We start from the raw sequence: 27,360 nt of genomic DNA, 5'->3' as shown, positions 1-27,360 counted from the left end.
TCCACAGCGGCCTCCAGCATGCTCTCCCTGTCCAGGTCACTAAAAGGTGGACAACCGGCAGCTGCCAGAGGCAACATCAGAGTTCATCACTGCCAACCTCGAAGAGGGCTGCACCTCCGGCTCTAGCAAGGACGCGCCGAGAAAGGCTGCAGGGCGCCAGAGCGGTCGGACGGGGGAGCGAGAGCCAAAGCTTGCGGAGCGCAGCAGAGCGGGTACCGCAGTCCCGGGAGCCGCCTCGAAGGGAGACAGAGCGCCTAGCCAGTAAATGTGCGAAGGCGGAGCCTGCAGGGGGCGGGGCTTCGAGAGGCGGGGCCTGAAGAATATTAACGAAGGGGCGTGGCTATGGTGGGAAGGAGGAGCTATGAGAAGGTGTGGTCATGTAGGGGCGGGATATGTGGAAAGCCGAGCCTACTGGGAGGGAGGCGGAGCTAGTGAAGGTGGAGCCCGAGTTCCAGGGAAGCAGAGCCCGAGCTTCAGAGGGGTAGAGCTAGTGTCGTGGGGCGGGGACCGAGTTAAAGAGGCCAGGCCTCCTTGAGGAGGTGGAGCCTATGCTCCAGGAAGGCGGAGCCTCCTAAGGGGAGGCGGGCGCGGGGGCGGTGCCGGGGCGGGCTGCGCAGGCGTCCCTTGCACCTTGTTGATTAGTCAGTGCCGGGAGCGCTGCTATGGCGTTCTTCGGACCCGCGGCTCCTCCTCACACTGTGCTCGAGGCGGAGGCTAGGAGAGGGCCGAGGAGGAGGAGGCGAGCGGCTGGCCGCCGCAATTGCAGAGCCGGGGCCAAGGGAGACGGAGGCGGAGCGGGAGCCGCCGCAGCTAGCCGGGCCGCCTGTAGTGCTCTCCTGGCTTGAGGGCGCGGGGCGCCAGCCATGCCTCGGTGTGGCTGCTGAAGCCGGGCGCCAGCGTCCCCGCCGCTGTGCCTCGCTGTCCGGCTGCCCGCGGCGGGAGTACGGAGTCCCCAGCCAGCCAGCGGTGGCGCGGGCGCCGGAGCGCGGGGCCGGAGGAGGCGGGGAAGATGGACCCGTCGCCCTCGTTGGGCTGCAGCCTCAAGGATGTGAAGTGGAGCCCAGTGGCTATGCCGCTCGACCTGCTGGTCAGCACCTACCGGCTGCCCCAGATCGCGCGGCTGGACAGCGGTGAGTGCCTGCGGGGCGCACGGTTGCCAGGAAGGGTGGGACCGGTGGTGGGGGTGGGGGGTGTTGGAGGGTCTGTCCTCGCCCCTAGCCGTCTAGTTGGCCCAAGAGGCTGCCGCAGCTCTGGCGCGTTGCTCTCCACTCTCCCCAGCAGCAGCCGTCGCCGCCGGGAGAGGTGCAAATCAGAACCCTTGCAGTGCAGTTAATAAGGACACCTTCCTTACATCGTGGAAACCTACAGATAGTAATCTTGGACGCAAGAATTACTCAATCTGGGAATCTTGAAGTTATCTTAGGCAACTTTCTGACGAAAATAATTGGACTCTGGGTGGTATCTTGCTTGGGGTGCTCTCTCCTACCCGCCCTCTCTGTGTTTACCCAGAAGCTGCAGATTTCAGAGAAAAAGCTCCCAGGTGACCCAATGAAAAGAATCTCGTTTCTTGGCGACCTCTTTTTACAGCTCATCTATTCTGTTTAACCCAACAACGAGTGATTTGGGGCTGTGTGCAGAAAATATCTTTAGCAGAAGTGATGGTATGTTTAAGGTTAATTATTAGCTTAGTGCTCTCCCAGCTTAGAAAGAAAAATTAAGCCACTAAAACATATTGATTTGCAATCTGAGCTTTGAACCAAGAAATGCCAGTATTTCCTGAAACTGACCTCGAGAAAACAACCAAGAATCCCCCACCACCACCACCACACACGCACAGATTATTCTGCACTGTGACATCTGCAAGCAAATATGTAGTGGCAGTCAAGTGGACACCTTTGAATTGAGAGTTGTGACATTGAACGGGGGTGATTAAATTGCGTCTGGCTTTTTGCACTATAACCTCATCAGGTTTATCTTCATGGGACTGCAGATGATAGGAAGAAGTCTGGTCTGCTGTACAGGGTAGTGGGGCACCAGGTCGGTAGCAGGCAGGCACATAGACAGAGAGCTGTGGCCACACACAAGCCGGATCAAAATAGGTCTGAGTAGAAGGATTTTTTCCAGTGACAGGCACTTGCTTCATTCCTTGTTTTCTAGAGTAAGAGTGTTTCACCTGAGATGTATAAGTGCCCCCAAGAAATTCCTATTTTATTTCTTGCCTGTGGAGTAAAATTAGACATTAGAAACACCGACAAGAGAATTAACATGTAAGAAAGTTTGTAGAAGCTGGAAAACACTGGCGTTCTTGCTGCCCTTGTCTGCTGGAAGCGGTGGTTGTGGTGGGCACTGGGAATAAACTCGTCTTTGAACTAGGAATGAAGTGTGCAATGGTAATACTGTTGAATCCAGGGGAGGACAGATGGCACATTGAAGCATTTCTGCTTGGCAAAGTGTGTCATGCTTTAGTATGTATATGCAGACGTGTGCGTGCGCACCCGTGTGTGTGTGTGTGTGTGTGTGTGTGTGTGTGTTGCATGTGGGTGTGTGTGCGTGTGCGTGTGTGTGTTCACAGTTTTACTTCCTCCTCCACTGTGAAGAATTGTGTGTTTTGGCAGGTTGTGACTCTTTACCTTTCCATTCCCAGACCTTCCCTCATTCTGCAAACTCTGCCAAAACTTCTTAACCAGGCAAGAGAGCATTGCTGCATTCCGTGTGAAAATCACCTGGGCTTCCGCCAAGTGCAAAGAGGCCGTGTATCGCCTCAGACATCACTTCTAAAGTTCCATTCTCCACTTTCCTATCCCTGTCATTCAGTCAAAGGATCCACATCAGCACTGAGCTCACCCCACGCTCCTTTTCAAATGAGGATGTGAGCTACAAGTCCTTAACACTGTCCTTTCAAGGCCTGGGATGAATTTGGTCACCATGTGTGACTCTAGTTCTTTGTTGTAAATTCCTCTTGTGATTACCACTTGAGAATCACTTCAGCACACTAAATTCATACTTGTAGCCAGGACTATCTTATACCTGATTCCTTCATTAACCAGCCCCACCTCCTTTTTATTAGCATTAATTTTAACATCTGCATGATATTCCTTGGGAATAGCTATAACACATTATCTATCTGATCCTCTATTGATGAACACTAAGCTGCTGCTGCTGCTGCTGCTGCTGCTGCTGCTGCTCCTGCTGCTCCTCCTCTTCCTCTTCCTCCTCCTCCTCCTCCTCCTCCCCCTCCTCCTCCTCCTCCTTACTATTTGTAAGTTCCGAGATTATGAGCATTCCTGTACACAGGTTTGTTTGGGAGTGAGAATGCATTCCTGGCTTGCTCAATGTACAGGCGTCCCTTCAAAACTTGTGATACAGTTGCCTTTCCTCTAGAGACCAAAGGTTATACTCCTGAAAACATAGGCATTGTGAGAATACAACCGGGCCCACATCCTTACTATAGTAGGACTCTTTGTTTACTTCCTAAGTTTTTGCTAATCTAATGGGGACAGGGCACGTGTTATTTTAACAGTTCAATTTGGGTAGACTTTAAAAGAGCCAAGTCATAGATTCCTCCCGCAAACATGAGTCACTACAGCGTTGAAGACACGTTAAGGACATTGCTGCCTTATTTTCAAATGCCACAGGAAAACTCTCAGGATCTATAAAGTCTAATCTTTGTGTGTGTGTGTGTGTGTGTGTGTGTGTGTGTGTGTGTGTGTGTGTGTGTGTGTGTGTTTTAGCCAGATTTAATGCTACGAGAACATTTTACACACATGTATGCATGCACACACACTCACAGACATGAAAAGTAGTCATTCTCCAAATCGTTTGTCTTAAAGGAAACCAGAAAGAAATAGAGAACAAGCCCCAAACGGACATTATGGTAAGAGGGAGGTAGAGAGGGGCTGCCTTTACAGGGTCCAAGAACACTGGAAAGTTGGATTCATGGGTCTTGCTCACCGGCTGCCTGTTGCATGCAGGTGTGTTTCCACATGTTGCACACGTTGTCTTCGCTCCTAGCAGCCCTGCTTTAAGGATTTGGGGGGGGGGGAGGGTGTAGACTCAGAGGTTGAACAAAAGACTCGAAATGAGCAGTGGGATTTCCAGCAGTCTTTGTGCCCCTCAGTGCAGACTGCGCTGCCTCCTCCTGAGAGAAGGGAGTGGGACGGGCCAGGTCTGACTCCTGCTCTAAATAGCCTCACTGTCTCTGAAAGCATAAGGACCAGAAAGTCAATATTTTTAAAACGGTGTAGACATGGAATTAAGTGCTGGCGTCATCCATCATATTTAGATGGCTTTCTGCTTCTCCAAGGAGGGGCTGGGAAGGGAAGAAGGGAGGTTACAGAGGGAAAAAGTTGGAGAGAAGGAAACAAGTGGCATGTGGGGCTCGCGTTTGTTGTATCTGTTCAAATAACTTCTTTGTACAGTTAGTATTTAAAAAGTGTAGCTTGACAGTACATGAAGAATTTTCCAATTCTTTGCATGAGCCAGGCCAATTAGATGCATTTAATTTGATATGTCCTATGATGAAAATTTTAAATTACATTTATTTATTCATATGTATATGCGAATCTCTCTCTCTCTGGGGGGGGTGGTGTGTGTGTGTGTGTGTGTGTGTGTGTGTGTGTGTGTGTGTGTGCGCGCGCGCAGGCATACATACCACATTGTACATGTGGATGTTGGAGGACACCCTAGGGGAGTCAGTTCTCTCCAGCTACCATGTGGGCCTGGGGTATGGGCTTCAGGTCATCTGGCTTTGCAGCAAGTGCCTTTACCCAATGGGCCATCTTACCTGCTCTCCAGTGAAGAAATTTACCTTTGAGAGGTAAATACAAAATTGGTGAGACTTCCTAGGTTTTACCTCCCGAGTCTTTCTGGAGACTCTGAAGGAAAAGACTGCAGTTGTTCTCCCTGGGGAGTTGATAGGATGTGTGTGATCAGCAGAGGCCAGCCCCAGTTATTGACTCGTTGACTGTCAGGTATTTTAAATAGTCGTAGTCTTGTAAACTGTTTATAGGATCAGATTCCATGAATTCATTCAGAACCAGGAAGAGGACAGAGCTGCTCCACTCCAGCAAAACTGGGTCTATGGAGAGCTATCATCTACTTCTTCTTGCAAAAGTCTTAAGCTTGGAATTTTCTTCCCTCCCCCCTTCTTCCTTCCTCTCTTTCTCTCTCTCTCTCTCTCTCTCTCTCTCTCTCTCTCTCTCTCTCTTTTCCCTTTAAGAACTCGAGTACCCTAAGTAGGTTCTAAACTTGTTCTTTAAAACTTTTCCTTCGTTTTAAATGAAAAAAATATGCAACATATTATAAATATCGATATTTTAAGATACATCATCATATCATTTCATAAGCTCTAGTAGAATCTGTATTTGATTCCCAGTGTTCCATATTACTTTTATCACATTTGTGTGTGTGTATGTGTGTGTATGTGTGTATGTATGTGCGTGCATGTGTGTGCATGTGTATGCGTGTGTATGTGTGTGTACACGTGTGTGTATGTGTGTGTATATGTGTGTATGTTTGTGCGTGTGTATGTGTGTGTATGTATGTGTGTGTATATGTGTGTATGTTTGTGTGTGTATGTGTGTGAATGTATGTGTGTATGTGTGTGTGTGCGTGCGCGTGTATGTGTGTATGTGTGTCTGTCTGTGCGAGCACGTGTGTGTATGTGTGTGTGCGTGTGTGTTGTGTGCATGCTTGCACCACAGTGTGAGTGTGGAGGTCAGAGGACAGCTTGTAGAATTTGGTTCTCTCCTTCCACCTCTTGGGTTTAGGAGCTCAAGCTCAGGCCCTCAGACTTGGCAGCAGGCACCTTTACCCACAGAGTCTTTCCCAGCCTTCGATCTTTATTTTAAAGAAGCATGAATAAGTCCTTGAGCTGTTAAAACTTTGTACCTTTTCCTCATGTTCTTAAATCCGTGCTTCTGCCTCCTCGCACCCAGAATAATGTCCTGACTCAGTCTCCCTTAGTGTTCAAAATGGCTTTATTGATCACTCTGTCGCACGTTCTGAAACAAACAAAGCAAATTGGAATACAGCATTTTGTACTTTTTTTTATACCATCAGACTTTTAGATTTTGAAAAATTCCAGATGTTAACAAAGGCGGCCGTATTATTTGTGACAGGTATGCACGGTACTAGAGGTCAGAGTTCGGCGCTAGCAGTACTGGGTCTGACTTTTCACCTTCCTCTGTGAGTTCTGGGGCTTGGAGGCTTGGCAGGCTTCTGTGGCAAGTCCCTTTATCCACCAAAGCTTTTACCAAACAAAGAACTCAGGGCTGGGAGTGCGGTTCAGTGATGGAGCACTTAGCATGTCAGAGGCCCTGGGCTCATTCCTGAGCCTTCCCCAGAGCACACAGAATTTCCTAAGCTACAAAAAGTGTCACTCAGATGCTGGAGACTTTCACCCCTCAACTTGTGTCAACACTTTCCATGTTTCCTTTGTGTCCCCGCCCAGTGTATTTTAGAAAGATCTGGGAGAAAACAATACTGTATGAGTTACTTGACTTAAGTGGGTGATGCTTTCAATAATTATCTTTGGAAGTAGGAAATGTGGAAATGCATTATTCTGTAGCTTTGAAGGTGGACCCTTACAAAGTATTGCCTTTGCCTTTGAACACAAACCCAGGTTTGAAGAATACCAATATAGGATAATAAAAAAATAGTTCAAGGCTTTGTCTTCCAAAAGGAAAAGGAAGTCCTAGGCTGTCCTCAGTGATGGAGAGAAGAAGAAGGCGATCAAGTTGGAGACAGGTAACGAAGACAGCTTGAGTCTCCTACCTCTTTGTATTAGTCACTCTCCACCTCTATGGCCTGGTATCCAACAAAGAAGAGGCTTAAGGCAGGAGAGGTTTATTTGGGCTCGCAGTCTGAGGTGTGCTAGTCACCATGGGAAGAAATGAGAGCTTTTGACAGCTGCTCGCTCTCATCCCTACGGATCAGGACTCAGGAGGAGAAGATCGGTGACACCCAGATGACTTTCTCCTGGTTCCCTTTGTTTTCAGGCTGGATCCCAGCCCCTAGTGCAGTGCCACCCACATTCAGAGTAAGTCTTTGGCCTGTAGTTGGTTCTCTCTGGAAATGAACTCACATATAGAACCCAAGTGCCTCTCAGTAATGCCTGCTTATAAATGTCAGAGAGCCTTCTAAGTCCATGTTTTGTCTCTGAAATTCATATAAGTTCTGAAAGTGTGCTCTGTGATTGACATGGGTGGGGGGGTTGTTAGCACGCACATGCATGCCTTGCGAAATCAACAGCATAGAGAACATATGTATATATGCTTATTTTATGGCTTCACTTCTCCCTGGAAGTTCATTTCCAATACAGAGGGTGCATATACAAACCCAGGGACAGAACAATGGTGTGTAATGGTGTTGAAGTCAGAATCAGTAACTACTGTTTTGTAACTGTACGATCTCAGTTAGATCTCTTCATTTCTTTCATTTGTAGGTTTTTCATGAAGGAAAAATAGACATAACCGCCTCCAATGTGTGCTATAAATGATCCTATAATACTAATTCGTTAGGCTCAGACTGTGCAATTCCCTGTGAGAATTGTACTACTGAGAAAAGCTCTGTTCCTCGTGGAGGAAACGGTCTGTGTACCTGCTTATTTTGGGCATTAGTGCAACATACTGCAATAGCATATAAGCGTTTCCTGTGTATTGCCTCACGGTTTGTATGTGTATGTAAGGTTGGCATAGGGATGCTTACATGTGTTCAGATGGAGACGTCTGCATGTATCGCTCATGAAGGAACTGGAGTGACGTGTTATGGCATCGAGAATCAGGAGATGCTCCGGGTGGCTTGGCCTGTTTTTTCTGTGATTTACAGGTGTCATAGATATCTGCAGGTTATGGAACGGAGTGAAGTCTTTATCAGTGAGAAAGTGTTGTGAATGAACCATGATTGGGCTGAGAGGCCGGACCAAAGGTCAGGGAGGGATTCTTAACTGAACCAGGGCCACATGTGGGTCTGCCCAAGTGGTACCAAAGCAAAGGGCTAGACATTCGAACATCTGCAGGTGTCTTTTCACAGTTTGGGCTATGGGTGGCCTTTTTTAGTGGCTGTGGTTAGTTCTGAATGCCAGGTAAATGATAAGAAAGCCCATTTCATGTGCTCTCATACGGGGTATACTTTTCACTTTCTCCCAGTTCTGATATATCCTGCGTGCTGGCCATGTCTGAAAATGGCGAACTCGGGATGGGGGAGGATGTTGTCTTAGGCAGTGGACAGGGATAAACCCTTAGATCCGTGAGTTGAGAGTGGGCACAGCCACTTTAGTGTCATTGTTTTTTAAGTACCCTGGCTGTTTTGAAAGTTTTACATGAAATCCATTTCCACACCGGCATTGAGAATCTGGGGAAGTGCTTGAATGTTGCTAGCCTCTGTCTCAGTTGAAGAGGGCATATTTTGGGTCTCTTTCTCTCGTTGACGGCCTTACTAAAATAGCCAGTTCTTGTAGGCCAGCTTGTAAAGTCATTTATTTTTGTTGGCTCTCCCTGAGGGATCTGTCTTTTCACTTCCTAAACCATAGCTTGTGGAAGACTCATAACCCCCCTCTGGTCTTAGCAGGACCCTCAGTCTTTAGTACACCAACTCTTGTGTACAAAATGAAAGGTAACTTCCACTCACAGTTTACATATTTCGTCATTCGTAAAGAATAGCAAAAGGTTTTACATTTCTGGAGATTAACTCTTTCCTGGCATATTCTCACATGAAAAGCCTCCCCCACTTCCCTACCCACCTCTACTCTGAAATCCACAAGAACCTTTTCTCCAACTGCAGGTTAAAGAAACCCAGAGTTATTACTATGTCTCAGCTCGTAGCACAGAGCCCGTCCTGCAGGAAGCTCTGAGTAAGCACTTAATAAGTGAATGGGCAAATTTCAGTGTTAAGAACTGTGTGGCCTAAGACAGGCCTGCAATAGCCGTTAGTTGTAGTATTTTAAATAAATTCTCTCAAGAAATTGCAATTTATTTTCAGGGTAAATAAAAAGTTGCTGGATGAATAAACCACGTGCTATGCTAAAATGAGGGTGACTGTACATGTTGCACTGTCCATGCCTTTGAATTTTAACTTTGATGTCATTACGCCGCTCACACGGTCCCCATGTGGGTGCGTCAGAGTGCCGGAATCTTTGAGACTAGTCATCACTTGGAGAAAGGAAGGTCCAATGAGGCAGTCATCTGTTCAGCCACCCAGGGTCTCACCATGGACACTAGCAATTTTATTTCTAAGCAAAGCAAACCACTTGGTTGAAATGTGCTACAAGACTGTAATTGCTAATTTGGTACAGTTGTCTCTTCCTAGAATAGCCACAAGACTGACTGTAGTGTCTTAATCCCAGACAATGAGTTTCCTTTTATGCCCTTGAAGGAGTATTCTGTGGAAGGAAAAGTACTCCGAAGCCCTTCGCAGCACCGTGATGCATTGCCTCTCAAGTACAGGCAAGGCATCTCAATCGATTCCCAGACTGAAGTGGTTAAACGCCGCTTGGGCTTTGGTGGCTTAATGCTTGTTTAATAAATACCATATTGTTGAATTTACAATGCAATATGAATTCCCAGCACTGTGGAGACACTTGTTATTCTGGGTAATACTGACCATGCACTGCAAGTTACTGAGTTCAAGCCTAGTAACAGCACAGAGGAGAATGCAGTTGTTTGAGTAGTGTCTCTGTGTAGATCCCTGGGAAGAGTTCAGATATACTGTCTGCTGCCTTATTTTCTTAACTCACTGGAGAAAAACTTCCTCAGCCAGACACTTTCTTTCCCCTTTATTAAGACGATAGCTTCTTTAATACCAGACTTCATGATGTTAGAAATGAAACTCAGGGGACTAGATTTACATACTCAGAATAGCAGGCCAGAGTCACCCCCTTTCTGTAGCACCACTGTTTCTAATCATGTGTACCACCATGTAGACAGTTACAAGCACTGGTTCTTGGAGACTGCCATCCATTCATAAAAAGGTTAAAGAACTCCCTGAGAAAACCTTGCATAACACGTGAATGCCCACCTCTGCTAGTTCAGCTTCTTCCACAAGTGATGCTCACTTCGGAGCACCGTTCTGTTATAGTCACAGTGGACCGCAAGAATGGTCAGAGCCACGGAACAAAGGTCTCCATCCCCTTTCATTTCTGTCCTTGCTATGGTCGTGGGTCTTTCATCACAAACTGTTCTGGGCGTTCACGTTTAGGATATCTCAGCATTCATTTCTACCTTGGGGCCAACGTCCCACAAAATCAGTTAAGCTCCAGGCCCAAGTTAAACAGCAACTTAGTTAGCTGGGAGAGAGGCACATGCGTGTATGTGAGATAGAAGTGTTCTAGAAGGTTCAGATTACCTACTTAAAAATAACAAGTCACAGGAAGCTTTATTAAGAGGCTCCCTTATTTTTTTTTTTTCCTGTTTATTTTGGTCTCGTGTTTTGGCCGGTTAAAATGGAGCCAGAGTAGACAGGTTCGGCAAAAATTTCAGAAGCTCATTTATCCTGGTTACTGTACATCAGCCAAGGTTAATTTCAGTCATATCGAACTACGCGCGCACACACAGAGTGACTTACGCAGCATGGACAAGCCTTTCTCTATATCGTCAGGGCTGACATGCTAGACCAGAGTTTAAGACTTACACTGTTGCGCCTTTTTGCTCTGTCTCCTTCAAGCTGTTGTTCCTGTCAAGGTGACCTCATGGTTCCGAATGGCTGCTGGAGCCCTAGCTGTTGCATCCCATGTAGCAAGAAGGGCAAAGGGTATTTCCTCCTAGCTCCTCACCTCCTTTCACTGACATCTTGTTGGTCAGGGCTTTGGCACTTTGATGTGGGAGAACACAAAGGCAGAGAGTCTGACCTGTGGCAGGAGATGGACGCCCATTAGAGACGTCTGTTACTCAGAAAGGTTTTAAAACAGCCCGGCTCCCTGACGTCTCCCCTGCATTTAACAAGCCTGTCTGTTGTTTGTTTGTTTGTTTGTTTGGGGGTGGGGATAATTAGAGCTTATTCATGTTAGGTAAGTAATCTCCCATCAGCTACATCCTCAGCAAAGAAACCTGTTATTAGAGCTGAAAGAGCTGTATGAAAAGCACAGGGAGAGCTGTGTCTTTAAGGAACGGTGGTCACACAGCCACCACTGCTTGGCCTGGCACAGTTTTCCCATTTTCCCTGTCTTGATACACTTGTGGAATAACTGTATAACTCTTGAGAGAAGCGTTTCCCTACTCTGGTCCTTTTGGAAAGAAAGGTGTGATAGCTGTATTCAAAGTAGTATTTTCTATTTTCATCATCATAGGAAATTTGGAAAATATAGAAGAAGGCAGAGTGAATATTGGCTTTAAACTCAGAGGACATATTAACTGTTACGTGACAGTTGGTATTAGGCAGGTACGGAGTGTAAGGAGCAGGTAAGAATGTGAAAGCAGGACCAAACTGCCTCTCCGTCAGCTACACACTCTGCTGCACTCTACTTTGTTACTGCTGGAAGGCAAAACTGCTAAGATTAATGGGCTTCTGTCTTAGGAGTGATCATTCGTTTTTCGACCATTTTCCTACTGAGAGACACTCCCTTTGAGTATGCTGTCTTTGAGAACACTTTTGTACTTAAATTGGTAGTTTCTTATCACATCATTGTTTGAGGCTCCCTCCCAAAAAAGTTCATGAGTGTTGGTAAGTTGCATCAGGAAACACTGAGACTGTGACAAGTATGACTGTCACTTCACACGCCACCGACTGTCATAGTCATTTCTTAGTCTTTGCTAATTTAGATAATTAAAAAAAAAGCATGCCTTTTTTCATTTGTATTAATGTTTCTTTGGTTACTGTTAAGTTAGCCTCAATAATATATTTTTGTGTGAACTTCCTGAGATTTTTGTTAATAAAACTTTTGTAAAGATCTTGTAATCAAAATAACAAAAAAATTATAACTTTATACTGGTTTCTATGGGATGTTTATGGGATAATCTCAAATTTCATAGGGGCTAATCACTTTCTAAATTTTCTTTCTGTTTTTCTTCTATTATTAAGTAGCTGTTAGCTCTGATTTTGCAGTTGAATAGTCATGATGAGTTTAGAAATACTGCATGTATTGTTTTGTGCATGTGGTCCATAATAACACACCCAGACTGATGTTTGGGCCAGTTATGTGAGCCAGACTGTCGTTGCTTCAAAGTGTTACAGCCAGGAGTCTAAACACTGGTACTCAAGGCTGAATGATAGAAATTCACGGAGCACTGCAAGTCATGGGGACAAGCTAATATGAGAGCTTGAATGTCATTTGTCTTCTGGTGAACATCTGTGCAAAATGTCTTCCCATGCAGTCTGTGGAGAAGGCAGTTGGAAGAGTCTGTCTCAGTTCTCTCTGTATAGGCCAGTGACTGACAGGAAATGATATTGTCTCAGTCTGCCAACTTAGCACTGAAGGCCTTTATTAGCAGCTTTATCTATCAGCGTGTGGAGGTGACAGTTGCTGAAAGAATATCTTTTATTGCCAGAGGAAGAGCCTCCCAATTACTACACGGTGGATGCTGTAGCTCTTTCCAGTCTTGCCGTGTTTCATCTTTTGCTCTCCCTTCCATCCCCATGCTCTGTTTTTCTTTGTTTTAACTGGAAGATAGTAATCTGAGTATCTTATGTAGAGTTGAATGTGGAGCCTAGAGAGTGGGGAGGAAGATAGTGTGCATAAGTGCCGGTGTCATGTAGAATCTACTGTCCTAATTCATCCTTTACACCAAGCCCTCCCACCCTTGAAACCTTGTCTGTCCATAGCCCTTAGTCATGGTTCTGTTGCTGTAAAAAGACAGCATGATCAAGGCAACTCTTATAAAAAAGAAAGCATTTAATTGGGGGCTTGCTTACAGTTTCAGAGGTTTAGTTCATCATGATCATGGCAGGGAGCATGGCAGCAAGCAGGCGTGGTGTTGGGGAAGTTGCTGAGAACTGCATCCCGATCTATAAGCAGAGAGAGACTCTAGGCTTGGTTTAGGCTTTTGAAACCTCAAAGGCCCAGTGCCCAGTGACACACTGCCTCCAACAAGGCTATACCTCCCAATCCTTCTAATCTGTTCAAATGGTATCACTCTTTGGTGACCAAGCATTCAAGTTTATCTATTGGGCATTCTTATTCAGACCACCATGCTGTGGTCTACTTGAACATCCAGTGTGTGCTCTTCATACTTGCTTTCTATTCACCCTGTATCCCCATTTACCCAGTGTGTTGTTTATATACCAAGGCATGTGCATGTGTAGGGCAGAGGGTCCTAGGCATTGGAGTCAAATCCTCAAGCTGGACAGCATCTCTGGCCACTACATCATCTCACTGCTCCTCTAGATAGGGTTTGTATTCTCTGGGGGATATTTTTATTTACATCTATCTGCTCTGCTAACTTTGCATTATTCCATTTAACATGTTTTAGATAGACAATCTCTTGTTTTGTTTTTAATCCTGATTAAGGATATCTACCTGGAAACATGGATTGTGCATGTAGTCCTTTAGATTGTTTAGGAAGATTTGAACATTTCAAATTTGTCTTCAGTCCATCTGGAATTAATTTTTGCATATGATGTAAGATTTCTATTTTCTTACAGGCTGCTGTTATGTGAGCCCAGTTATTTAAAAAAAATCTGTTTACTACTGATATGAACTATCTTTGTTGAATTTATTTTGCTTTTTAACAATAGGGAAACACACTTGAGCCACACCTGTCTTTTAGAGATTTCCCTGGGCTGTGTTCCAAGAACATTAAAGGTTAATGAAATCTGAAAACAATCTCTTTATTCACTAAAGAAAAGTCATAGAAGATCTGTCTCTCTAGTATCGATGTGTTCTTCTCATGCAGTAGCCATGGGAGACCCAATAGTTTTTTGTGCAAGGAAAAATTAAATTCCTTTTGAAGCAGGGTTGCCCTGGTGAGGTTTGGAAGCGATAGGAACTTGTAAAATGCCATCTGGAAGCAGAACCCAGATGTGCTTTGGCAGTAGGCTTTCTCCAGGGAAGAGTTTGTCTTAAATTCTCTACTAAGCTACTGTGAGTGTGTTTGCACACTCTGTGTGTGTGTGTGTGTGTGTGTGTGTGTGTGTGTGTGTGTGTGTGTGTGTGTGTGTAAGAGAAGGGGTGAGGGAGGAATTGTAATTTAGGAGGGGGTTGCAACTTGTACTTGCTTTTAGATTCTATAGTTAAGCATGTGCTTCTGTTATTTTTGGTACAAACAAGGGGCCCACGCTAGCACACTGTTCTTAATGGTATATTTCTGCCTCCCTTGGACTCCACAGTGACCTACCCTTGTTGATTTCTAAAGGCTTAAATTTCTCTTACATTTTGTTTCTCTACCCCAAAATCGTTGTTAACATTGCCTCATACCTCAGTTTCAAACTTCACAGCATCTGAATAAATGATGCAAGGGAACTCAGAGTCGTGACTGAAACTTTGTCTATTGCCTATGTCTTGTGTAAAGTTCCAGCAGACTCTCGACCCTGAGTTCCCTGAGGAACTTTCGGAAGGTAGAATAGAACGTACTTACATTTTATTTCCTTCTAGATTTGTACTTCTAAGCTGCGAGCAGAAATTCAGACTTCCCCTCCCATCATAGGTTACACAGGGACTAGTGTTGATGTCCCAAATGATAGATTAGAAGTCCAAGTGAATGACTCTCCCCAGGTTTGTTGGGATTACATGATACGTGCACACGTGCACTCCCTTCATTCTTCACTCTACAGTGTTCTAGCAGGTCTGGGCAAGACAAATATCTTAATTCCAGAATCTCTCCCTTCCCGCTATAGCTCAAAGGATTTAGAGACTTTTAAATGGTTTTCATATATATATATATATATATATATATATATATATATATATATATATATATGTGTGTGTGTGTGTGTGTGTGTGTGTGTGTGTATGTATATATGTATGTGTGTGTATGTAGTATGTATATATGTATATATGTGTATGGTATGTATATATGTTGCATGCAATATTAAAAAACAATCCATGCTATCGCCGGCTACACTCTAGTAACACAGTTCCCTCTCCCCCATTGGCTGATGCAAGCCCCAGTCTTCCCTGTTCACCTGCCTCCGAACCCGCTGTACCTTCCCAACAATCCGTCCTCTGCAGCTGTCACAAATCCCCATAACCCAGTGAATCAAAACTCTAGAGGCTTGTAACTTATCAGTCAGATTTATATCACTAAATTCTCAACCCACAAACACCCATACGGTGAACTCAGAGCCAATTGATATTGATGCAAGCTGTCTGCCTACAATGGACGAATTGTCCTGTATTATTCTATCCCTTCTATGCTATTCTTAGCTACCTTAACGCCAAGTGGATCTGGTTCATCCTCCATCTCCTCTGTCCTTCTGTCCCTCTCTGTCCTGTCTCTGAAATTCTCAGCCCGCCTTCTTTTTTCACTGCCTAATAACAGACCCTGATCTTATATTACACCTGCCTTCACCTGCATATTGACAGGATATATATATATATATATATATATATATATATATATTCTTACAAGGATGCTTACTAATGGTTTTACAAACCTATCAGGTTGATACTTTCATCTCATGATTGTCAAATATATATGTATATATACGTATATACATATATATGTGTGTGTGTGTTATATGAAGTTGTATTCATACAAGTATATATTCTAGAGTTTTCTAAGGTTCTGACTTTTCACACTTAATTCTTAAAGGCACCTCCCATCTAAGATTATATCTGTTTGTATTAGCTGTATGGGAAGAAATTGTACTGATGAAAACAACATAATGTTGAAATTTTGTTGCTAGATCATTGAGATTTAGTTACACTATTTCATCAAAAGCTATTTGAACTTTCCACGTGTTGTGGGAACATATCCCAAAGTGGACGTAACATATTCATCAATTCTGAAGTTCATGTTTTTAATCAGAATATGTTTTATAATTAGTGGTGTGACGTAATTAAAACAATGGTGTCTCCTCTGTCTTGGTTGTTGTAAAATAATGATCATCTTACATCTGGGATGTTAATGTCCCAGATGGCATGAATTATGGTCATCCTATGGGATGTCTTTCTGATGAGTCCTTCAGTATTCAGAGGAAACATGGGATACAAAGGCATGAGTGCCCCAGTAGAGGATAGCTATAACCTAAGTTGACGTTGTCCCTGAATCATCCATCTCTAATGGGGAATGCTATGATGTAGATCTGGGATGTTTCCCAGAGGCCCTCTTAAAGACCTAGGCCTCAGCTTGGTGCTGTCAGGAGGCCATGGAAACTGTAAAAGGTAGGGCCTGATGAAAATACTTCAAGTTACTGTGCTGGGCCATTGTAGGATCCTTTCCTGCTGTTTTGCTTCTGGATACAGACTGAATGATTTTATTTGCTGTATGCTTGTGCCATGATGGAGCCTTGCATGGGCCCCAGAACAACAGGGGCAACCAATGAAGTAGACTGTCCAAGACAGTAGACAAATATAGCCTTTTGTTATAAGTTAATTATTTCAAGTAAGTGTTTTTATAGTAACAGAAAGCTAAGAAGAGGGAAACTGTTAGGTAAGGGGTGTGTGTGTGTGTGTGTGTGTGTGTGTGTGTGTGTGTGTGTGTACATCTGTTTGTGAGGATCAGAGAACAGCTCTTGGGAGATGATTCTCTCCTGCTACCTTGTAGGACTTGGGATGACACTCAAGTGCTCAGGCCTGCACTCAAGTGCTCCTCCCAGCCCCTCAGAGCCCTCTCACCAGCCCAAGGATTCCTTTTGTGGTATAACATACACACAAACATACACACAGTGTAGTTGAGTGGGCACAACCCATCCCAAATAAAGATATGTCTAAGTCTAAATCCCTTCTTATGTTCCCTCACTTAGATAAAGTCTTTGCAGATGCAATTGACAATCATGAGATGAAGGCATCCACCTGATAGGTTTGTAAAAGCCTTAGTAAGCATCCTTGTAAGAGAAAGAAGGAGAACTGAGTGAGATTTGGAATGCAGTGGGCAGTGTGACCATGGAGGCAGAAACTGGAGAGTTTCCAAGTAAGTCAGGTTTACTGGTGCCATTAGAAGGGAGATGAGGTGGGAAACAGAGGTAGAAAACTCATAGGAATGGTCCTGCTCAGTAATGAAGTTTGGATTTGGCCTCCAAAATGGGGAAGGAATGAATTTCTGTTGCTTTAGATTATCCAGTTCATAATAATTTATTATAGCACTCCCAGAAAACTGCTGTGCCTACCCGGACACTCAAGCACTCAGACACTCACACACAAGTTCTGTTGGCCCATAGTTAAGTAATGCAAGGTTTTTAAAAATAGAAGTTATAAATATAGACGCACATAGACTTTACCCTAACATCCATCAATAGGATGTGCGAGTGGGAGTATGGTAGGCGGTTTACACAGTGCTATTCATTTATAAGCTGTGGATCCTGCAATTGCTATCTGATACACACAGTACCAAGAGCTGGAAGCACAGAGATAAACAAAGGTGGAGTCGACCCAGAGGAGGTTCGCAGGGCCACCCGCTAGGTGCAGTCTTAGACAGTTAACTCTTACCCCTGAGACAGAGAGAGGGAAATGCTTCATCTCAGGGTCAGTTAATTTTGCCAAGGACTCTTGAGCAGCCATTCAGAAGGCATCATTTGACCAGTGAGCTAGTCATCAAAGCATGAATAGAATTTTGCTCTGTTTAGAACAGGCAGAGTTGTATTCCTGACAGAGCTTCAGAGCAACCGAAACACAGGCATCTGAGAGAGGAAATGAGGCCCTATAGACAAGTTGGAAACAGATTTCGAGGAGCTGTAGCATACTGAAATTTGGGGTTCACCTGTGGCAACACCAGTAGCCCATAATGTTGAGCTACGTCCAAGACACAAGTGACACTAGATGCATTGGTGAGTGTCAGTGTCAAAACTGAAAATAATGCATATTATAAGACTAGGCAGCCACACAGGTCAGAGAAAAGTCTCAGAATGTAGTCGGGAAACATGAAAGGGCTGCAAGGGTAGAGCTGTCTAGATTTGTTTTTTATGAGGATTGTTTTCTTGAAACATCATTTATAGCAATACAAGGCAGGGGGTGAGAAAGAATATTTGGAAGCCATAGGATTATATAGTGAAGAAAACATGTGGCCTGTAGCCCAGAGCAGATGTGGAGAGCCATGCAGAAGGTGACCCAAGATTACTGACTTTGTGCCAGTTCTGTATCAGAAATGACCAAAAAATAGGCTGCAGGTGAATGTTAGCAAGACAACTCCAGAAGGTGTGTGTTTTCAAACAGAAAAGATTAGGCTGTGGATACAAGGAAAGATAAAGCCTATGGCCGTTTGCGCCACTCAGTCCCCAGCGCTCTGAATAGCTGAATAAAAATTAAAGGAAAAACTAGTGGTTTATGGATTTCTCACAAATTGGCTACTCCCTGCCCTCCTCCCCCCAATTCCTCCTCTCACTGTAGGCCCTAGGTTTGGAGTCCCCATAACCGTGCGTCCACACTGTTGAAGCAGGAGACTGAATAGGTCTCCTTGGTCCCTTAAAGCCTCTCTCCGGAAATGATGTAGCTCAGATCCCTGATACGTGTCATTGTTAGTGGCTGGTTCTCCTGCCACACTTCCAAGAGTCATATCACCATGTGTCAAGAATGATTCCAGATCAGTGATGGTGGAGCTTCAAGAAGACGGCATGATTGTCCGCAGCCAGGCACAGGTATTTTAGGGAAGTTACATTTAAATGTTGAAGCGTCTGCATCCCGAGAGTCCAAGACTAGACAAATGGTAATAGGGGATTGAATGGAGTCATTACAAGTCAAGTGAGCATAGTTATGAATAACGTGGACCAGGTGTGAATAGAGTAGCTCAAAGGTGGGAAAAGGCCAACCTTACTAAGCTGCAGCTACGACTGCTGAGACCCCGAAACCCTATATGTTCTGTAGCAGCTGGGTACAGCTTTAAAATTTTATCTAATGGCTGCCATCAGGTTGAATGAATCACTTAAACAGAATGTGGCTTTTGTAGACTCCAGAATTGCTGACTGGCATTTAGTGATTTAAAAGGTGCCTTTAGATTTTGCAGTACGATCCCAGCCAGTTCCTTTTACCCCAGCAGGAAAGACGATGCCTTGCAAGGGGTCGCTGCTGTAATGTGGGACAGGTCAGTTATATGTTGATTCATACTAAAATTGCTGAGTCCTCAGAAAACTAGAATGCCTTCTTTTTCCCCTGTCTCTGCCTCAGACAGCAAGATAGGCTTTTCCTTGCTGTAATGCTGTTCTTTTTATAGCTTCAGTTACTGGCAGAGGGAGGTAGTTAATAGCAGTTTTCCCCATTGGCTGAGGTTCAGACATTAGACTTACATTTCCTATCCTCCATTCTCTTAAAAGGTTCTTACACATTTGCTTACCTGACCTCCATAGGGGGTCTATACTAGAGTATTCGCTTCTAAAACGTTTTGTGTGCACACATGTAATTAATCACTCTCACCAAATTAACTCTCCTTCCTTCAAAATTGTGTATTTATCAGAAAAATGAAGAAATAAACCTGGCCTTACTGCATGCCACCATTTTTTTTCCTGATAGAAATTCTCATGTATCATGTAGCTGAGGCTAGCTTCAAACTCACTGTAGCTGAGGCTAGCTTGAAACTTACTGTGTAGCTGAGGATGACCTTGAACTCCTGATCCGGGCTCCTGCCTGTTAGACAAGCACTCTACCAGCTGAGCCACATCCCAGCCTATTGTCACCTTTTTAATGGGTAGCGTGAAGTGCTGTGCCAGCAGTGACGGTAAAATGAAACTTCCAGTTGGAACAAACAACATTTTGTTAACTTTCTACTTTTTAGTAGCACTGTACTGAGGCATGGAGAGAAGTTTAAATAGGAAGCTAGCTCTTACCTTCTGTGCATGCATATATACACACGCTTTTACCTTTTACCTTCTGTGCATGCTTATATACACACGCTTTTACCTTTTACCTTCTGTGCATGCATATATACACATGCTTTTACCTTTTACCTTCTGTGCATGCATATATACACACGCTTTTACCTTTTACCTTCTGTGCATGCATATATACACACATTTTTACCTTTTACCTTCTGTGCATGCATATATACACACATTTTTACCTTTTACCTTCTGTGCATGCATATATACACACGCTTTTACCTTTTACCTTCTGTGCATGCTTATATACACACATTTTTACCTTTTACCTTCTGTGCATGCATATATACACACATTTTTTAAAAAGATGGAGTAGCTATTCATTCATGGAAGAGAAGGACCTTCACTGAAGGACTCACATGAACACAAAACAGTAAAACCATGGTTAAATACCACACAATGAACTTCATAGCTATCACAATGACCTATCAAGAAGGCATACCAAAAGCAGAATATATATTCTAAAAAATTACTTGGCTTTCGTGCAGTTTTTAGAATGGGATCACCATTCCTTGCCAATGAAGAAAGAGTAAAAGTTCTGCTTTGTTACCCACATATTTCCATTATATATTTAAATTTAATCTCAATGTTAATATTTTCCTACAACTTAATTGAGATTCATGAATGGAATATACAAAAACAATTCGAGTTTTACTTGATGCCAGGTGTATCTCTTTACTCTAGCTTACAAGAGAGAAAATTCCAGCTATTCTAGTAGCGAGTAAGGCCAGGTTCCTACCACCGCCCTGCTGACAGGTAACCTCAATGCTTACTGATAGAGCTGTTGATAAATTCCCTCGGCCTTCCCAAGGCGCTTAATTTCTTTTCTCAGGATTGACCCCTAGTGGCCCTCAGAATCCCTGATTCTAATTCTGAGATGTTAATTGAGTGCTAATTAATGCATTTACATTAATTTTAAAGCTGCCATCAGCTTAAGAACACAAGCTTTTAGCTTCTTGACACCAGCATACTAAACTGTGAAACACAATGATCGTGTATTCTCTAAGTCAGCTAAGCCATTGGTGTTTACACCTGTGGAACAATTACAGTTCACATTTACTAAGGACTGATCATGGTACTGGCAAGTGTTCAGTTTACATACATGATCTCAGTGACTCCTTAGCGTAGACCTGACATAAGTGAAGTCAGTGGCTGGAAGCACTTTGCGAACCCAAATGCAGCTCCAGCCTGCCTCTCCCAGCTCTCGTGCTGGCCAGTAGTCCTCCCTATACTTGTCGCGCTATGCAAACTAAGACAGTTTGTGGTCAATTGTCTCTATGAGAAATTGGACCTCTCTAGGTGAACGTAGCCAAAATAGGTAACTGATGGAAAGTACCACAAGGAGCTCATAGGACAGGAACTGAAGTGAACATTGAGTCCCAGTGCTTGAAACATTTGTCTTCTCCCACCCTGTTCTCCCCAACAGGAAGGGCTAGACGGTAGCAGCATGTACCAATAATAATACTTTTTATTTTCCTTCTTGGCCTTTAAAACACACATTCCCAAATTGTCCTCAGTGGTCTGTGTATGTACATATATTTGTGATGTCTACACATAAACATATATATACGGCAATAGCCTTCGCTTACCACGGGATGAGTCTTGAAACTCCAGCCTTCTTCCCAGTGTGCCCCTCCATCTAGTTTCATAGCTCGTACCCATAGTTGGATCCCTTCTCTGACTGGAGGGCAATGTGCTTCATATCATAATGAAATAGCAACACAGGAATCAAGCAGAACAGGCTGGTACCGGCAGAGGTGACAAGAACCTGTCATGAACAGGCACATGACCATATTTCGCTTCTATTTCAATAGTCAGTAGATTCCTTCTGCCCCAAACACACCAGGACCTGATGATTTTTATGCTCTTACGTTAGTGGTGATTCTTGCCCAGCATTTTAAAGCTGTAAGAAAGCAGCAGGTGAGCATTAGAATGCTCCACATGATGTTCAAGTGGTCATGGATAGACGCGCACTCCTGTTTAAAGTCAAGGACTCGGACTAGCTAGAATGTTCTGATGCTGAGGAACGTGGACACCCCCCAAGATGGGGTAGATCTCCACACAGTAGATGCTACTAAAAGTGGAAAGACTTATCTCACTTTCTTATTTTCCACTAAAATAAGGGGATAACATTTGAAGTGTAAATAAAGAAAATATCCGATAAAAATAAAACTATAAAAAAATCTTTATTAGATAACATTCACTGAATAGTGACCTTTTTGTTGTATGTGTGTTGAGTGGCGTTAGCAGCGCCCTGTGACCTGAGCGCTAATGCAGGCCTCTCAGAATTGCAAGCAGTTGGAACAAGTGACACTAGTCTGACCTCACTTGTTTAAGACTCTCCTACCAAACAGTTTGCTACGGGTCTGAAGTTGGCACCTATGCTACCTAGGTTCACTCTGGTCTACATAGATGGCATTTCACTGGAAGATGGCATACTTATTCACATACTTTCTACAGTTGCTTTTGTACTACAGCAGATGTAACAGAAATTATATAGCCCCCAAACACACTATAATATAGTCCACCAAGCATAAAATCTTTGCCTAAAAATCTACTAACTTGAATGATCAAGTTGACCTGCCCTCATTTTAAGCTGTTTGTTCTTAGCCGCTTACCTTTAGTGGTCACTATGGATGGTGGCTACATGTCTGCAGATGTTGCAAGGCTGACAGGATTGTATATGAGCCTTGTGTATGTTTACTTAATATATGATAGGTCTGGAACAAAAGACATCCTAAAATAAGCCCATTCAGGAATATGGTGTTACAATCACTTATTATCCATGTTGCTATTATCTATTTGTGGAGTGGTATAATTTTATAGGCCAGGCTTTCACATCCCCTCTTGTGGGATACCCAGACGAGACAGACTAAATTATTTAATGTAACAGCACACAGCAGAGAACCAGAGTCACCCCATTTGATGCAGCAAATCATGCAATTCCTTGGGTCACCTATGTTTTCATGAAAACTAGAAATAAATTGAGAGCATCCTTGTGATGTGTAAGGCAAATCAGAGGATTGAAGAAATGCAAGGCCCTGCTGTCACGGAATGCTGACATTGAGTGCTTTACCTTTACTATTTGAGTTACGTCTCTCTTTTTAAAATGCTGTAATAGATTAGAAGATTGAAGGAAACCTGATTCTCTAGCCATCTTGGAAGGTAATCATTCATCTTTTTTTTTTCTTTGCCATAAAACAAATAGGTTACACTTTATAGAGGTCGTCAGTTGACTGGTGTAAGAAAGAGTTCTATTGCTATGCTACCTCTCCTGCATGGGGGATGGGATTGCTCAGTGGTAGAACTCCACTGAGGAACATGCATATAAGACCATCAGGTTCAGTTCACAGCAGAGAGGGAGGAGGAGAGAAAGGGTTTTCCCAATTTAATAAAGCCGAGAAAACTTGCTTACATTCTGGGGCGAAGGAGCATATGCCATAGGGTTATGGATCACATATTTATTCAATGAATGGCTTTGATTAATAGACTTTTAAACATACAGAAGGAAAATTCAAAACTAGAGAATTTAGCTGAATGTGTGATGTGGTGTAGAAAATGGATCTCTCTTAAAGCTGTGTGGATTGAATTCCAACGTGAGCGAAATTCTTAGATCTGGCAACAGATGTTCTCATTTAGAGTCTTTGGTGACAAGGCTGGAAGACTAGTCTGTAGACTTGATATACACGATCAGAAGTCCATTCACTGCTTCCTACTGAGCGTAAATCAGGTGGTGGAGGCTGCATTGTGGTTGTCGAGGAACAGCATATACAGTTAAAAGCAGCTAAGTGTGTTCTCTGAGTTCAGTGCAGCCACGGCTACTGACAGCTGGGACAGTTGAGCCCTGACCCTTTAACCAGACACTGTGGCTCTCTTGGGACTATGCTTGGGAACACTAACCAGGGCTAGACTGGTGTGTGTGTGTGTGTGTGTGTGTGTGTGTGTGTGTGTGTGTACGTGCATGTACTATATACACAAACTGTTTCATTATTTTCAGTAGCGTGGGGATTTGATCCTTACTTTTGTACCTAGAATCCTCAGAGGAATTGCAGGAGGCTGGGTGATCGTGTTCATGACCATCAGCTTAGGAATCCTACAAGCCATGTGCTGGGTCCACAGTGACAGCAGAATGGGAAACAGGAGGATTGCTGCTTTGTGCATCAACTTTTTCTGTCTCTGTTGTTTGGGAGGTCGTTATTTTGAACCAATCAGAGGTGGATTACAACCCTCATTCTCTCTAGTCACCAGGTGAACCTGGAAAGTCAAACTTCTCTGAAGTTATGTCCTTTCCTAGGACATTTCAGCATCTCATTTTGTCCAGGATTATCCCAGTTTGTACCTCTGGTGCCAGGGAATGATTTTTAGAGTTCCCTTTCACTCTCAGGAGTGTCTTGGTGGGTGGCCCAGCAGGTAAAACACTGGAGAACTGGAACCTGGACCCCTAGCATCTATGCGAAAGCCAAGAAAGTGTGGGAGGCGCGTGTAATCCCAGCACTCAGGAGACAGACAGGGATTCCAAGATGACTCGCTCACTACCTACCCAGAATTGGTGAGCTCCAGGCTCACCAGGAGCCCCTGACTCAATATAGTAGAGGATGACCGAGAAAGACACCTGACATCAAAGTCAGGTGTACACAAATCCACACAGGCATACATACGCTTGTGCGTATAGACATGCATACCACATCACTCATGCAGATAATAGTGTCCAGGATTGGGAACACTTAGGCTTTCCATTTATAGAGGAGAGTCTCCATCCTCTTCTTGTCACAGAGATAAAATTAAATACTGTAAAAATACAACTGTGTTTATATTTCCTGGCATAACATGGCTCTGCTGCTGAAATAATGTGAGTGTAATTTTATTCTATATTACCTCACTCATCTTTGATACATGAATTAAAGTTAATACCATATGGCGTCGTCCAGGGCTATTATGTGTACTAATTAAATGTTTGTGATTTTCTAGGTATTGCAAGCTTTTTAGACTGTGGACATAATTTGTCACTGAGAGTAATATGATTCAGTTTTGAACCCTTCAAATCAAGGGAAGTTTTACATTCACAGTTTTGACTGTTTAATCTGGGAGTCTAGCCTTCCGACATTCAGCTTGACTTCATCATCTTTTATTAGATTTCTGGTCTTTTTCAAAGGCAAGGAATTACTAATTCATGGATTCTAGATATTACCCTATACCATAATGTTGACAAGACTTTCCAATCCATTTTCTTCTCTGGGGCTCTCCCTTTCCTGCTGATGCAGTGTGTGTGCTCGTTTGTATAGCTGATGGTGGCTACACATCTCCAATGTGCCATTGTGCTCGTAGATCATTGGTTTGATACTTAATGATACAAGAGAGACTCAGAGAGGCCTGGCAGCCTGTTGGCTTCTGAATTTGTGCGATCCTGAATGAAAGCTATGTGCCTTTGGTCCACTCCACAGTTCACCCATTAACTGCAGACTGTCCCATCTGCATCCAGTCACCTTTGAAATGAGCTGCCCTCCTTCCCACTGAGGAATCCCAGGGAAGTTCTGTGGTGGGCTATAGAGAGATGAGGAGTGGGCAGGAAGCAGTGAACTTGAGTTGCTGGAGGCAATCAGGTGGAATGCCTCCAGGGGACTATTTTTTCTCTCAACTACTTCTGCCCTTCCATAGGCCTCATTCTGCTATCTCAGACTAGCACAAGATATCAGACAGATCTGGGGACGGGATGGAGGTCAGGATGCCCATCTGCTGAGGAGGAACCGATTGTGTTGAGCCTTGAAAGACATATAGGAGTTAGCTGACAATGGCCTGCTGTTTTCTCCCATGCTATTAAATAAATACTTCTTTGCCATATGTAACCTTCTCTTAATCTTTGAAAGTCAAACCTGTCATCATTAGGGCACCAAGAACACCACATTCAATATGAAATTTTTGAAACAGCTGATCTAGGAAGAGGGAGATGAGTCTTCCTCTCCAGTACTGGGTTATATGTCTGGGTTGGTCGAAAGGTTGGAATGGGACCTGGTACTACTGGATGTGGGGACCTCCGGGGATGGTGTGGTTCAGTGCGCATCACTGCCCACCTCTGTTTTGATTTGATTTCCTTAATGATTGTCCTCACAGAATGACTACCCAATTCAGAATGCACTGTTAAACTTCTGTCAGTTCCCAAATATGCAGTGGGATTGTTGCTGGAGTTTTCTGTATGCTGTGACTGCAGAATCACCTCTAGACCCTGTGTGCCTGTGCTGCAGCCCAGTGGCTGACATGGAGAAGCCTAGGCCAGAGTTCCACTGGCTGAATCTAACACGTTGACCAGTGTTGATGGACATTGGGTTGTTTCTGGTTATGACTGTCTTGCACACTGCTGATACGAGTATTTGTATACAAGTTATTGTGCGAACATCTGTTTTCCTTTCTCTTGGATACACATTTAGGAATTGCTGAATCATATGGCAATTCTATGATGAGTCATTTGAAGAATGTTTCCCACGCCTGCGCCCTTTTCATTCCGGCCAATGATGTATGGCAATTCCAATTTTCAGGCTGTGCATGTTTGTCTCTCGGTTCCTGCAGCCGCCCCAGCAGGTGTGCTGTGTCTCGCTGTGGCTTTGATGCATGTTTCTCTAGAGCCAAGGGTATTGGGTACCTTTGTGCCCATTGCTGTTCCTGTGTCTTCTTTGGAGAATGCTTCCTTGAATTACTTGCTCTCAAATACTCTTATTTATGCAGAATTATCATGACTTCTGTGTGTGCTCTGAGTCAGCTAGGTGTTGTGCAGCCGTTTCTTCTCACCTCGCCCTGTGGGTTATCCTCCCACCCAGCCCTGTGGGCTATCGTCCCACTCTCTTGATGCTAGCTTTAGAAGAGCAAAGGTCATGGCGTTAAACACTGCCTAAGCTGGACGTGCCTAGTTTTTACCTGCACTTTGGGTGTCCAATGTGAGAAGCCTTTGGTACATCCTAGGTCCCTGAATTTCCTTGCCTTCTAGAGCTTACAGGTGTAGCTCTCACACATTAGTGTTTAAAAGTAAAAGTCTGCATTGTTCAGCCATCTTATCTGTATTTCTGGTGTTCTAGTCCCCTTAAAGGAAGTGGGAAGTTTTAAGGGAAGCTTTCACCCTTCTGTCTCGGGTTTGCTCCTTTGAGGGCAGAGGAGTCTCCTTAATGGCACAGCCATTCATTTCAACTTTTTAAGCTCAGTGCTATTGTGAGTTGAAGAATACATTTTCTCTTCTACAGTAGCAAATGCAGTATGCCTCTGAACCCTCCTGCTCTGTTAACCTGAACAGTTGGTCTCTGTTCTAGAACAATCTCCTCATTTTCTGAGAACATTTGTTTGGGATCTTTCATTGAAAGCATCTCCCTGCCCATCAGCTTCTTATCTAACAATGAACAAAGCCTTCGAGCAGAGGGCAGAAGCTGAGGACACGCAGGTGACTTGAAAACCCAGCACTGCCTTTTCTGTAAATGTTGGACATTA

At 43.9% G+C, this 27,360-nt stretch overlaps 1 protein-coding gene across 1 annotated transcript in view; it reads left to right on the top strand.

Annotated features, from left to right (window-relative positions):
* The first annotated feature begins 640 nt into the window (after nt 1–640).
* The window catches only part of Garem1 (GRB2 associated regulator of MAPK1 subtype 1), a 165,138-nt gene continuing 138,418 nt past the window's right edge, over nt 641–27,360 (top strand). The window contains exon 1 of the mRNA NM_001427249.1: nt 641–1,130. Within this exon, the coding sequence (NP_001414178.1) occupies nt 1,010–1,130 (121 nt within the window). The 5' untranslated portion in view covers nt 641–1,009. The remainder of the gene's footprint in view (nt 1,131–27,360) is intronic.

Source organism: Rattus norvegicus, chromosome 18, assembly GCF_036323735.1.
Source record: "Rattus norvegicus strain BN/NHsdMcwi chromosome 18, GRCr8, whole genome shotgun sequence".
Taxonomy (NCBI): domain Eukaryota; kingdom Metazoa; phylum Chordata; class Mammalia; order Rodentia; family Muridae; genus Rattus; species Rattus norvegicus.
The sequence above is the reverse complement of the archived record's forward strand: the minus strand, read 5'-3'. Positions and strand labels throughout refer to the sequence as shown.